General features: G+C 34.6%; 1 protein-coding gene and 1 pseudogene across 1 annotated transcript; both read left to right on the forward strand.

Moving 5' to 3' along the window:
• The first annotated feature begins 642 nt into the window (after nt 1-642).
• On the forward strand, nt 643-6,886 carry LOC122358663 (annotated as a pseudogene).
• Nucleotides 6,887-9,938: 3,052 nt separating this feature from the next.
• Nucleotides 9,939-10,928, forward strand: LOC122358664 (olfactory receptor 52E4-like). The gene has a single exon (XM_043258528.1). The coding sequence runs from the start codon at nt 9,942-9,944 to the stop codon at nt 10,926-10,928; it is 987 nt and encodes a 328-aa protein (XP_043114463.1). The 5' UTR covers nt 9,939-9,941.
• Nucleotides 10,929-13,392: the final 2,464 nt, after the last annotated feature.

Raw genomic sequence — 13,392 nt, forward strand, 5'->3', positions numbered from 1 at the left:
GCGTTGGCGAAAGGATAGTCACTCGCGTTAGTTTTCTGCCTCTGGGCGAAGCCGCGCGCTCGTTTGAAGTTCCGGGCGGGGCGTTAGCGTGCTTGCTCAGCGGAGTCGTGGAGGGCTCGGTGTCCTCGATTTCGTAGGTTTCTGGCGATTGGTCTTGTTCGGACATGCTGGATACCATGCTCGGAAACGAGATATCGAGGTAAGAAGCTTGTGCGAATTTATAGTAGGCTTCTCTTGCTCTGGTTGGATAATTGCGTGATTAGGAAACGAGAAGCCAGCCGCGTTAATTATCAGTGCGTGCTCCTCCCGAAATTTGTTTATAGCTAAACATCATAACATGAAATAAGCACGCATTTCAGCATAATAATGACTGCTTACACAAAGTCATTCAAAATGCTTGTGCATTTTGCTTGTTTTTGTTTCGTCTTTTGGTTAGTAATTAAGAATGCATGCCGAACAGTACAATACAGACACATTAAATAAGATGTAATAGAAAAACACTTACAATAATAAATAAATAAACGCTAATCACTGCATGTCTCATCTTTATGTTTAAACACAATTGAAGAGCAATGGAAAATTTGAGATAACCCAGTATATTTAGTATTTTTTCCCTTTTTTTATTAATCCATAGATTTGCAGTCATTTAAAAAGGTACTTTATGACCATGTCTTTTTTTTTTTTTACAAATCGATTTTACAATAATTAATTAAAACATAGTTAGTTTGATGCACTCTCAGTTCCTGTTGATCACCTTTTAAGGTGTTTTTTAATTAAGTCTTTGATTTCAGAAGTTTTTAAAACATAAATGATGGGATTTAGCATTGGTGGAACAGCATAAGCCAGAGATGTGCTGATGGCCCTAACATTAGGAGAAACCATGAAAGCAGATGTGTATATGCAGATTATGTGTAGAAAAAATGATCCAACTAACAACAGGTGAGAAACACAGGTCTTCAGTGCTTTTAAACGTCCTTTCCAAGTTGTTATTTTACTTAATAACTAGGTACAGCATTGGATTTACAGAATGATAGTTGTGTAATCGAAGACACCACAAAGGCAATCACAACACCATTAAATGCCCATAATCCTACAAACACTACAGACATGACGGTATTATTCAGTATTGCATGATATCATGATATAAACAAATTGCAATGAAGCGAACATATGCCAGAACAACAAGAGTGAGGCTCTTCATAGTACTAAAGAAGTGAACAAAAAACATATGTTCTGTGAGTCAAAAAAAAATCTTCATCATGTAAGGAATCAGTGCATTAGTTTCACCAAAGTCAGCTAAGGCCTGATAAAACACACCAATGTACTTTGGACTGTGCAGGTTCCGGTAGACAACTATAATAAAAATGACTACAGATTTCTCAATTACAGCAATAATATAAATGAAAAATAAGAAAATATAGTAATAAGTGCTGTACGGTATACCTGAAAGTCTAATAATGAAAAAGGATTCAGGATTCAGGACAATGGAGTTATTCTCAGAAAAGCTTTGACTTACAGAATTTATGGCAGCTTTATTTTTGGTGTTTTGTCCAAGCTGAAAATAGAAAATTACCACAAAAACATAAGCAACATATTTGCAAGGCATATATAACCTTGTCTATTAACTACAACATAAATTCATAACTGTGACTTCATTGTCTGTGACCTACTTTGAATTGCTCTGTAAATACAAAGACCAATTATGATGTCCTACTGGACATTTACTCTATACACTGGATATTCAAAGATATATATATATATATTCAAAGATCTCCTGTACAGCTGTAACAGTCACTGATGTAACACTTCAAAGTTACTATTTCTGGACTTTTGATTGTTTATCCACTTTAGCAATAAAGAACATTAAACAAAAAATTTATCAAAGCTGACTTGAGTTCAGTACAATAAAGCTTTTCTGAGAATAACCCTGTAGGTATTAAAGCACATAAGGAAAAATATATTACTTAGCAAAGATTTCCATTTCGGCTTTATATGCTTTTTGGTGTATTTGGACAGGCCCCTTTTCTAAAGCACCCTGTTAGGTCTTCCCAAAGAGTCAATTTCAACACGTTTTAATAATTAATGATCTAGAGTCCAGAGAATTGGACTGCAGTTTTTTCCAGATCGCAAAAGTAAGTTTCGTTTGGTCTGCACAATCAGTTTTACACGGAAAGTCTCACCCGAGCCCATTCTAACAATTCAAATAGGGATTCAGCAAAATGTGCTTGACCCCCGAGTAACATAACTGTATCTAAACTTCCAACTATACTGTAAATGGCAAATTGTTAATATATAAAATATCATAGTTATATAATAAATATGTATATGTATTGCAGCAACACTAAATGAGGATTAGAAAATTACAGTATGCTAATGCTGACTTTTATTATTAAAGAATTTAATCATTGACTTTTTTTTTTTACTACTGTAAGAAGTTATTTTGTATTTGTTGTGAAACCTTTAGCAAGAATTGCATCATCTTTGATTGAAAGATTAGAAGTGTTTATGTCTTCGTCTGCCTGTTAATTAGCAGCACTTATAATAAGAAGACAAATTATGTTGATGCACAGGAGACCATGTACAAACAGCTCTGACACCTGGGAGAATCCTGTCTCCCATCACCTTGAGTGCTGTAGATCAACACATCATTAAAAAGTTTTGTTTAGAAAGGGAATGACTTTGTGACCTTACAAAACGACTTTATTAAAATATTATTTTCCATACAAACATATGAGAGGGTCTGCACAGTAATTATCAACAAAATGTCACTTTTGTAATCTACTTAGCCAACAATAAATATATCACACGATTAGTTTGCCTTTGTTCTTTTTGCATTCGTTTTACAATCTGATGAGAATGGAGTGGGCCTGTTTGGGCCTGTCCGAATACCTACACTTCCAGTCCACATTTGCAGTTTTTAATGCTTTGTTGATTGAATTTTTGAAGTCAATAATTATAAGGGACAGGCCAAAACCTTACCTAGCTTAAATAATTCATCTTAAATACCATATTAAATATTTTAAATAATACGTATTTGACTTTTTAAAAATGTAATATTGATTTAAGAATACATAGTATTATGTTTTAAATCACGTATTTATTTGTTGTTATATTAATGTCATGTATCATCTATTTTTGAAAAGAGTAATGAGTATTAAATGATATTTTTAACAAATGAGCCAAACACTATTGCATATGCATATAAGTGTGATTTACAGTTTTCGTAATAAATCAGTCAAGACATTTTTACCTTTAAACCTTTGCTTTCATCTCCACGTTAATAATATTGATTTCCACAAATGAAAAAAAGGTATCAAGTTTGAATTATGAAAGGAATGTGCAAAGACCAAGAACTACTATGTGATACTTGAATTACAAATTGAATTCTCAGCCTTTGGGAGACAATTAATAACAATTAATATTCATTACCGTATTGTTGTAATAGTATCACAGGATACTGTTACAATCTGGAGGGAATTAGCTTTTCAGACAAAAACAAACACATAGTTAAGTGATAAGAAAATGCCAGTTGCACTTTTCACAAGTTTGACACAAATAAATAATGAATTAATGATGATTCATTTCAGCTACTTATTAGCAGGTCTTCACTGGGGTGATAAGCAATGGTCATTCTTAAGTGTTTTCCAATAAGTGATGTGTCTGTGTCACCCTCTTCTGGTTACACACAGTAGCGTATTGTCTAAGAGGCCTTTTAAATGACCAAGTTAGTGATGGGGCTTTTTTCAGTTCCAAAAATATAACCTAAAACAATTTACACTGATTTACAAAGATTTATATTTTGCGTTACACTACAAAATAAATTGACACTGAAAAAGTGTAATCTGATCAAACAAACAAATATATAAATAAAATTGCTTGTTTTCATTAGTGCACAATGAATCTTATGATATTAGGGGCCACAAGTGACCAGTTTATTGTATTACGAAATTAAAGCTTCGCAACTTTTGAAAATGTCGACATCGGTGGTCAGTGTATGTCATGTTGTATATGTCGTCCTAATTCTGACTTGAAAAAAACCAACATTTTATCTTTAAAACGACGTTCAATTTTGTGCCCAAAGTTTAATTACACCTTTTAAACAGCTTTTGGTAATCAGAGAGCATGTATAAAGAAGGTGTAAATGATGGTAATGAAATTGCGAGCATAAGACGTCATGGTGTCACATAGTTGGACTCTCTGTTTTGTGTTTTCTTGTCCCATGTGCTCTGTGCGCACTTAATTGTCTTCAGGTGTGTCTCATTAATTTAGTAATTTACTTTGTGTATTTAAGTCCAGTTTGTTTCAGTTCAGTTTGTCCGATCGTTGTTCTTATGTGTGGTTTTTGTTTCCTGCCTGCCAGTCTGTGCTAGTATTATTTGCTTTGTGTGTAGAAGATTAAAAACTGTTACGTTATATTCTCGTTGAGTGCTCCTTCCCTAAACCACACCGTGACACATGGTTACGTTGCCAATAAGTCATGAAATTACCAATTAGTAATTAATTAATAAAATATATCTTTAATTTTTTTATTATTACATAATTACAAAATTAAAGGAATATACAAAAAATAGATAAAATAAATCCTAAGGACCCTTAAAAGTTAAGAATGTGCAGTGAAAACACATAACTGATACATATGCATAAAAATGTTTCTTTCCTCAGGGCAAGTTGTGATGCTTGCCACTGTTCATTGTTCAAATACAAAGCAAACACAATGCAAAGATTTAAGGGCCCGATGCTGATGACGCAATCACGATCAGCAGACAGACCTGACATTTCATCAGTGACAGGTTTTTATGGGTGATAACAGATCTGAATGAATCAGAATGTATAACTGTATGAGTGATTGTAATGGTACAAACTCTCAAAACGTAAATTACCTGTTGAGGGGGAGATGACACAAAGCATTTTGTTCAGTATAAACTTCACAAAAGACTAGACTTTAGTTGTGTGAATTTATAGGGCAACAAGAAGGTATCATTATATCATAATATTTTATTTAATTTATTATTAATTAAATTAATGTATTATTATTATATTTTACAGAAGTAGCTCTGAAAACCACTAATAGCCATCAGATAACTTCGTTTAGTGAAAAATTTATCTAAATTATGATTCTTACAAATTTATAAATATGATGTAGTCATGTAAACATACCTTGACCTTTACAAAGAGGCATTTTGAGAATTTGTTTTGGGGAAAAAGTCTGAATTTTGGGGAGAAAAAGACACAATTAGGCCTGTACTGGTTTTGTGGGGTGTGATTGATCACTCCCTGCCAGTAGTACTTTTAAGCAATAATTTTTGAAAAGAGTAATGAGATTTAAATTACATTTTTTTCTAATAGGCCCAAATCAGAGGATCCACCACTGGCTCTAAAGTCCAACGCATGGACAAACTAGTAAGCTGCACTGCAGTTGCTGGTGTCACATTATAGACTTAATATTAACTACATCCGTGAGTAAATGTGATATGATCACAAAGATATGATCACAAAGTTCTCTTTGCAGACCAGTGAACAAAAATTTATCAAAACTAAAGCTGTGGCCAGAATATTTACTTCAGCATAGTATTACATCATTGTGTTTGAAATGTCTCAAGAGATGAATCAGAAGATATATTTGGATTCAATGACACAAATGTCTAATTATCTTTGTAACATAAGAGAATAAAGAGGAGCATTTACAGTTGAGTAATATTCAAAGCAGCTCACAAGTGTTCAGACTTTCACAGTCATTGTATTCTTTGGCTCTGAACTTAATGTATACAGGTTTGTGATTGAAATGTTACGCAGAAACCTTATGTGAAGGTATACATTCGGCATTTGTAAATAGTTGTTTTGTGTTTGTGCCTTCATTGTAATTTATATTTTCAGCTTCAAAGCATCAAGCGCAAAGCTGCCATGAATTCTTTAAATGCAAGCTTTGCCCAGAATATTTCCATTGTTCGTCCAGAATACTTTTTCATCACTGGACTTTCAGGTATACCATACAGCATGTATTACTATATTTTTTTAGGTGTCACATATCTTATTGCTGTAATTGGGAACTCTGTAGTTCTCCTTATTATAGCTCTGGATCGAAGTCTGCACAGTCCAAAGTACATTGGTGTGTTTAACTTGGCCTTGGCTGATCTTGGTGAAACTAATGCATGGATTCCTAACACAATGAAGATTTTTTTTTCTGACTCACAGTACATGTCCTACAATGCTTGCTTGGCTAACATGTTTTTGTGAACCTTTTGTTACTCTGCAAAGTGCCACTCTTGTTGTTCTGGCATTTGATCGCTACGTTGCAATTTGTTTGCCATTAAGGTATCACGCAATAGTGAATAATACTGTCATGTCTTTGGTGTTTGTAGCAATATGGGCCTTTAACACTTCTTTGGTGGCCCTGGGAGCATCTTTGATAACACAACTTTCATTCTGTAAAACTAATGTGGTACAGAGTTATTACTGTGATTATGGAGTAGTGTTTGCCATGGCATGCAATGACAACAGCATTAATATGTTCATAACAAACCTCATTGTAGCTTTGTTCCTTGTTGCACCATTGTTCATTATACTCCTGTCATATCTGGGCATTGTTTTTGCTTTAAGTAAAATTACAACTTGGGAAGCACGTTTAAAAGCACTGAAGACCTGTGTTTCTCACCTTTTGTTGGTTGTATCTTTCTTTCTTCCTGTCATATGCATTTTCATTGCTTCATTAATTACTTCTCTCACTCCCAATGCCAGAGTCATCAGTGGATCTCTTTCATTGTCTCTTCCACCAATGTTAAATCCTATTATTTACGTTTTAAACACAGCTGAAATAAGAGTTTTAATTAGAAAACTGCTTAAAAACAGAACTGTGCCAATTAGAAAGAGCATTTCAAAACGATGGTAATGAATGTTTGTGTTCTTACATAATTAAGAATTAAATTACCTATATGAAAATTAAATATATATTTTTCTTTTTATTGTCTCTTTGTTGTGATGTCTCAACTGTTTGTTATTTCTGCATTTACTGTACAATAAAGAATAAAAGCTAAACATGAACTAAGATCAATTTATTCATGCACGCATAAGGTAATCCTGATAATTAATATAAAAAATATCTAAAATTTTTGTTATAATCTCATTTATTTAGGGGCAACCCATCTAAAAGTAGCACTGCAATGTATTGTTTTTACTAGATAAACTGATACATGAATAAGAGAATAAATCGCAAATAACACAATGACATTGAGCTGGGCCTTTTTCTGGGGGAGAGACTGTTGGAATAAGTGACACTCAAAATGTCATCATTTATCTTTAACAATATTGTATCATGCAATGCTGTCAGCTATTCCCTATAGCTTTAATAAGCATTGGCTTATTACATTTTTGTTTTTTATTGCATCATAAAGAAAACCACAACTAGCACAACATATTAACAAATGGACAGATGACTCTAAAAAGAGCATTAAAGATCACATTGTTGTAGCATCATTTGCAGGCCCCTCTAAGGTCCTATGCACTTTAACCCCGATTGTGATGCCCCTGGTCTCAAACTCTACTGATTAAAACAGATAAACAGAGAAATGCTAATGCCTCTTTCTCAACTACTGGGTAGTGACACTAATACAAATTAAACTTAAGGAACTAACAAAATAAAACAAAAAGAAGCTGACAGGATGGTTAACTCCCGCAACTTCGGCCTGCTGAAGAATAGCCCCAGCTACCACGCATCAACATGAAAGTTTTATCAAAACACAGAACCTGAAGCGCATGTATGGAACACAGCAAGGTCTTAACATTTCTGAAAGCCAGTTGGCAGCTAGATGACCAGAACAATTTTTGTCTTACCTTTTAATAAATCAGTAAGCAGGGCCACTGCTGGCCAAATGGGTGCCCTAAGCAGAATAGTATTGTTGTGCCCCCTCACTCAAAATAAAAAAAATAGGCCTATAACTTTAATAAAATATAAAAGTAAATAAATAAATAAATTGTAATTAAATTGTGTTATCTAGAAATTACAATTGTAGCTCTTGACCAGGGGTTGCGATCTTCAGTCGTGGAGAGTTCAGCTTCAACCCTAATTAAAATTCACCTGTCTGTAAATTCTAAGTAACCGGTCAGGCCTTGATTAGATTGATCAGGTGTGTTTGATTAGGGCTGAAGCAAAACTCTGCATGGCTGTGGCTCTCCAGTAGCCTATAGCTAGGATTTTATTAATACAGCGTGATTGATTTCAAAGTAACTTATCATGATGTAGTAATTTGCAAGAAATTGAGATGCTATGCTCAAATTAATTAGAGGTCAGAGACTAGCCCATATATAAAAGGCACTGAACCAAAACCATCCGGCACTATGTTGAGCGTATTATTTCAATGGTTATTTCAATGATCTGAGTGGACATATAAGTTAAAAAGAAGTAATGTATGAATGCTATCCAGACATACTATATTCACCACTTTGTCATGATCACATGACCCACCAGCATCAGTTGTGTCACTTATTCACTTCCATTTACAAATTCCCTCCCGTGACCTCATGGGATAGTAAATTGTCTGTTTCTGTTATGATGGTATAAGTTTGTGCAAAGAGAGAAAGCTAAAGTGTGCTCTGCAGGCTTATACCTATAGAAAGCTTTACCACTTAATGGAATAAAGGAAACTCAAAAACAAAAACTCTTTCATTATAATCTTAAGCCTTTGACCTTTCTGCATGCTTCTTTTGACCCTTGCTGTATGCTTTTTTGTATTGATACTGTAAGAAGGTATGCTCTGTGGCCACGAAAATATCTTTTCTTAATATTTATATGAACTTACAATGAATGTTTGCTGAACGAACAGATTAGTTGATGGCAATGTAATTCTGCTACAGTGACTACTGGCAGCTGATATAAATAATTGCAATTACTGATAACTGAGCTGTCATCAGTCTTCTAGTGCTGGGGAAGACAAGATGTCTCTGATAAAGCTATTGAAGTGTTTTGTTGTTAGATGTAAATATGAATATAGCAGTTGTCATTTACTCCCGACATCTGAGCCGCTGAAGAACCAGCTGAATAACGTTATTGTAATTTTGAAGTTAACACGCCAATCCCTAATCTGCCTAAATGCATTTATGTTTGCATAAATCTTTTGTGATCCAGCTTCATCTGCAGAAGAAAGGAATATAAGGTTTTTTTTATGAATCTTCGCAATCTCTGATATGAAATCACACAGAGATTTCTAGGACTACCCCCTAAAAGTCAAATAATTGTTAGTCAAACAAAATTTTATTAGTTCTTTAGTAGCAGAAAAAATCTCCAGGCAAAGTGATGCAGTGAATCGACCCCTCAGAGGATCTCAGCCATTTCCACCACTTGGAAATGCTTGGAATTGCTGTAAAACTCAATGCGTGGACAAACTACTAAGTTATACTGCAGTTGCTAGTGTTACATTATACACTTATTATTAACTATATTCTCGAGTTACTGTGATAAAATGTTCATTAATGAGAACACAAAGGGTAATTCTGTTGCCTTTTTGCAGACTAGTAAACATTTTTTTAATAAAATAAAATCTGTGGCAATAAATATACTTCAGCACAGTATTACATCATTGTTCAGCATAGTATTACATCATTGTGTCATCTTAAATCTCTCAAGAGATGAATCGGAAGATATATTTGGATTCAAGCATGCAAATGCCCAATGATCTTTGTAACATAAGAGAATAAGAATGAGCATTTACGGCTGAGTAATATACAAAGCAGCTCACAAGTGTTCAGACTTTCACAGTCATTGTGCTCTGGCTCTAAAACTTCATGTATACAGGTTTGTGTATTCATAAACTTCACATATTTATACTTTCAGCATTAGAAAATTGTTTTTAAAAAAGTAAGATGAAAGCTGTGTGAAATTCTCTAAATTGTGTTTGTGTCTTCATGGTAATTTCTATTTTCAGCTTCAAAACATCAAGCACAAAGCTGCAATGAATTCTTTAAATGCAAGTTTTGTCCAGAATATGTCTATTGTTCGTCCAGAATACTTTTTCATCACTGGACTTTCAGGTATACCATACAGCAGTTATTACTATATTTTTTTAGGTGTCACATATTTTATTGCTGTAATTGGGAACTCTGTAGTTCTCCTTATTATAGCTCTGGATCAAAGTCTGCACAGTCCAAAATATATTGGTATGTTTAACTTGGCCTTGGCTGATCTTGGTGAAACTAATGCATGGGTTCCTAGCACAATGAAGATTTTTTTTTCTGACTCACAGAACATCTCCTACGATTCTTGCTTGGCTAACATGTTTTTTGTGAACCTTTTTGTTACTCTGCAAAGTGCCACTCTTGTTGTTCTGGCATTTGATCGCTACGTTGCAATTTGTTTGCCATTAAGATATCATGCTATACTGAATAATTATGTCATGTCTCTAGTGTTTGTAGCAATATGGGCATTTAACGCTTGTCTGGTGGCCCTGGCAGCATCTTTGATAACACAGCTTTCACTCTGTAAATCTAACGTGATACAGAGTTTTTATTGTGATTATGGAGCAGTGTTGGGGATGGCATGCAACGTCAGCAGCGTTCACATTTTCATAAAAAACCTTATTGTAGCCTTGTACATTGTTGCACCATTGCTTATTATACTCCTGTCATATATGGGCATCGTTTTTGCTTTAAGTAAAATTACAACTTGGGAAGCACGTTTAAAAGCACTGAAGACCTGTATTTCTCACCTTTTGTTGGTTGTATGTTACTTTCTGCCTATCATAAGCATTATCATTGCTACATTAATTAATCCTCTTACTCTCAATGCCAGAATCATCAGTGCATCTCTTTCATTTACTCTTCCACCAATGTTAAATCCTATTATTTATGTTTTAAATACAGCTGAAATCAGAGTCTTAATTAAAAAACTGCTTAAAAACAAAATTGTGCCAATTAAAAAGAACATTTTAAAGAAAAGGTAATGATTGTTAAGTTTTTCCATCATTAATAATTAAATTGCCCATATGAAAAATTCAATATATTTTTTCATAAATGCTTTTAGTTTCATTATGTGGAAAATAAAATTGTATGAGCAGAAAATAGTTCAATTTGTAAATTCATAAAATGCTATATTCCTAACATGTGGGCATTTGAGGCTTAATGTGAAAAGCAGCGTGTGCAGTTTGTACTGTGTTATTAATTATCAACCCGAAGACAAACAAACAACAGATTGAAAAAAAAAGAAAAAATGCTGCAAATTGTACAAGCTATCTGAATACATTTTTGAGAGCAGCCTGCATTATGCTAACTTATTTCATGTTACCCTAAGGTTTCACCCACCCAAATGCTGTTAACTGTTTCTTTATATGTTCATATTATTCATATAATGTAAACCAAAGATCCTTTTTTACAAGATTGAGATCTGTTTATAATGTCCTTTTTGTTGTCGGTTGCCATGTCTCAACTTGCTATTTCTATATTTGCTGTACAATAAAGAATAGGAAAGGATGTGACGTGTGGCCCAGTATGGTGTCCCATATTTGAAATTTGTGCTCTGCATTTAACCCATCCAAGTGCACACATACAGCAGTGCATGTAAACAAACACACCCAGAGCAGTCACACACATACTGTAGCTGCACATGAGAGCATGAAAATCCACAATAAGGATAACTTAATATCAGTGTGATCTAATACTATACAAATCATATGTCTTTTAGGCAATTTTCTTGCATGGCTGTCATAAAATATTTACTGAATTTAAATATTATGGATGAACATTAGGGCCTAGTGATAATAAAAAATGTTGGTCATGTGACAATGACTATAATTAAATGCATAATGCAAAATTGTTGACAAATATCAATCAATCAATCATTTTTATTTATATAGCGCTTTTAACAACACAGGTTGCATCAAAGCACTGTACAGTATAATGACAGGGATGTATAGTGACGAGAGTGACCAATTTCTTATTAAATGCAGAGACGGTCTCTGTAGTCAATTCAACGATAGTCACTAGAAGTTAAGTGTCCCCAACCAAGCAAGCCAGAGGCGACAGCGGCAAGGAAACAAAACCCCATGCATACAGAATGGAGAAAAAAACCTTGGGAGAAACCAGACTCAGTTGGGGTCAGTTCTCCTCTGACCGGACGCCCAGCACTTAACTTCCAGTTCAATTTTAAACGCAGCTGTGTCAGGTAGTGTAAATGACTTAGTGTGTGCGTGTGCGTGTGTGTGTGAGCATCAGGATCTGGTGATCTGTCGACGGGCGCATCTAGGTGTTCTGGTCTCTGATGAACATAATCTCTGGGTGCTGATCCACCATCTAGTCTGGATACAAACTGTGAAAACAGATTGAGAAAGAAACAGGACTAATATTAGCGTAGATGCCATTCTTTTCACGATGTCACAAGTACATCGTATTGTAGGAGTAGTGTTCCCGGTTCCAGCAAATCTAAGTAATGCAGCCTAAAAATCCTTTAACGGATTTGAATAATAAAAGGTGTGTTGATGTGTTATGTGTAGGCTAAGTTAAAAAGATGTGTCTTTAATCTAGATTTAAACTGGCAGAGTGTGTCTGCTTCCCGAACAGAGTTAGGAGATTGTTCCAGAGTTTAGGTGCTAGATAGGAAAATGATCTGCCGCCCGCAGTTGATTTTGATATTCTAGGTATTATCAGATGGCCAGAGTTTTGAGAACGCAGCGGACGTGCAGGACTATAATGTGATAAGAGCTCGCTCAAGTATTGAGGAGCTAAACCATTCAGGGCTTTATAGGTAATTAATAAGATTTTAAAATCTATTCGATGTTTGATAGGGAGCCAGTGCAGTGTTGACAGAACCGGGCTAATATGATCATACTTCCTAGTTCTAGTAAGGACTCTGGCTGCTGCGTTTTGGACTAGCTGAAGTTTGTTTATTAAGCGTGCAGAACAACCACCCAATAAAGCATTGCAATAATCTAACCTTGAGGTCATAAACGCATGAATTAATATTTCTGCATTAGAGGTTGAAAGCATAGGTCGTAATTTAGATATATTTTTAAGATGGAAAAACGCAGTTTTACAGATGCTAGAAACATGATTTTCAAAGGAAAGATTGCGGTCAAACAGCACACCTAGGTTCCTAACTGATGATGAAGAATTAACAGAGCAGCCATCAAGTGATAGGCTGTGTTCTAGATTATTATATGTGGGGTTTTAGGTCCAATTATTAGCACCTCTGTTTTTCAGAATTTAACATTAAGAAGTTACTCATCATCCAGCTTTTATATCGACTATGCATTCTGTTAGATTTTCAATTTGGTGTGTATCACCAGGCTGCGCTGAAATATAGAGCTGAGTATCATCAGCATAGCAGTGAAAGCTAACACCATGACTCCTGATAATATCTCCCAGAGGTAACATGTAAAGGTTGAAAAGTAACGGTCCTAGCACTGAGCCTTG

Source organism: Puntigrus tetrazona, chromosome 15, assembly GCF_018831695.1.
Source record: "Puntigrus tetrazona isolate hp1 chromosome 15, ASM1883169v1, whole genome shotgun sequence".
NCBI lineage: Eukaryota > Metazoa > Chordata > Actinopteri > Cypriniformes > Cyprinidae > Puntigrus > Puntigrus tetrazona.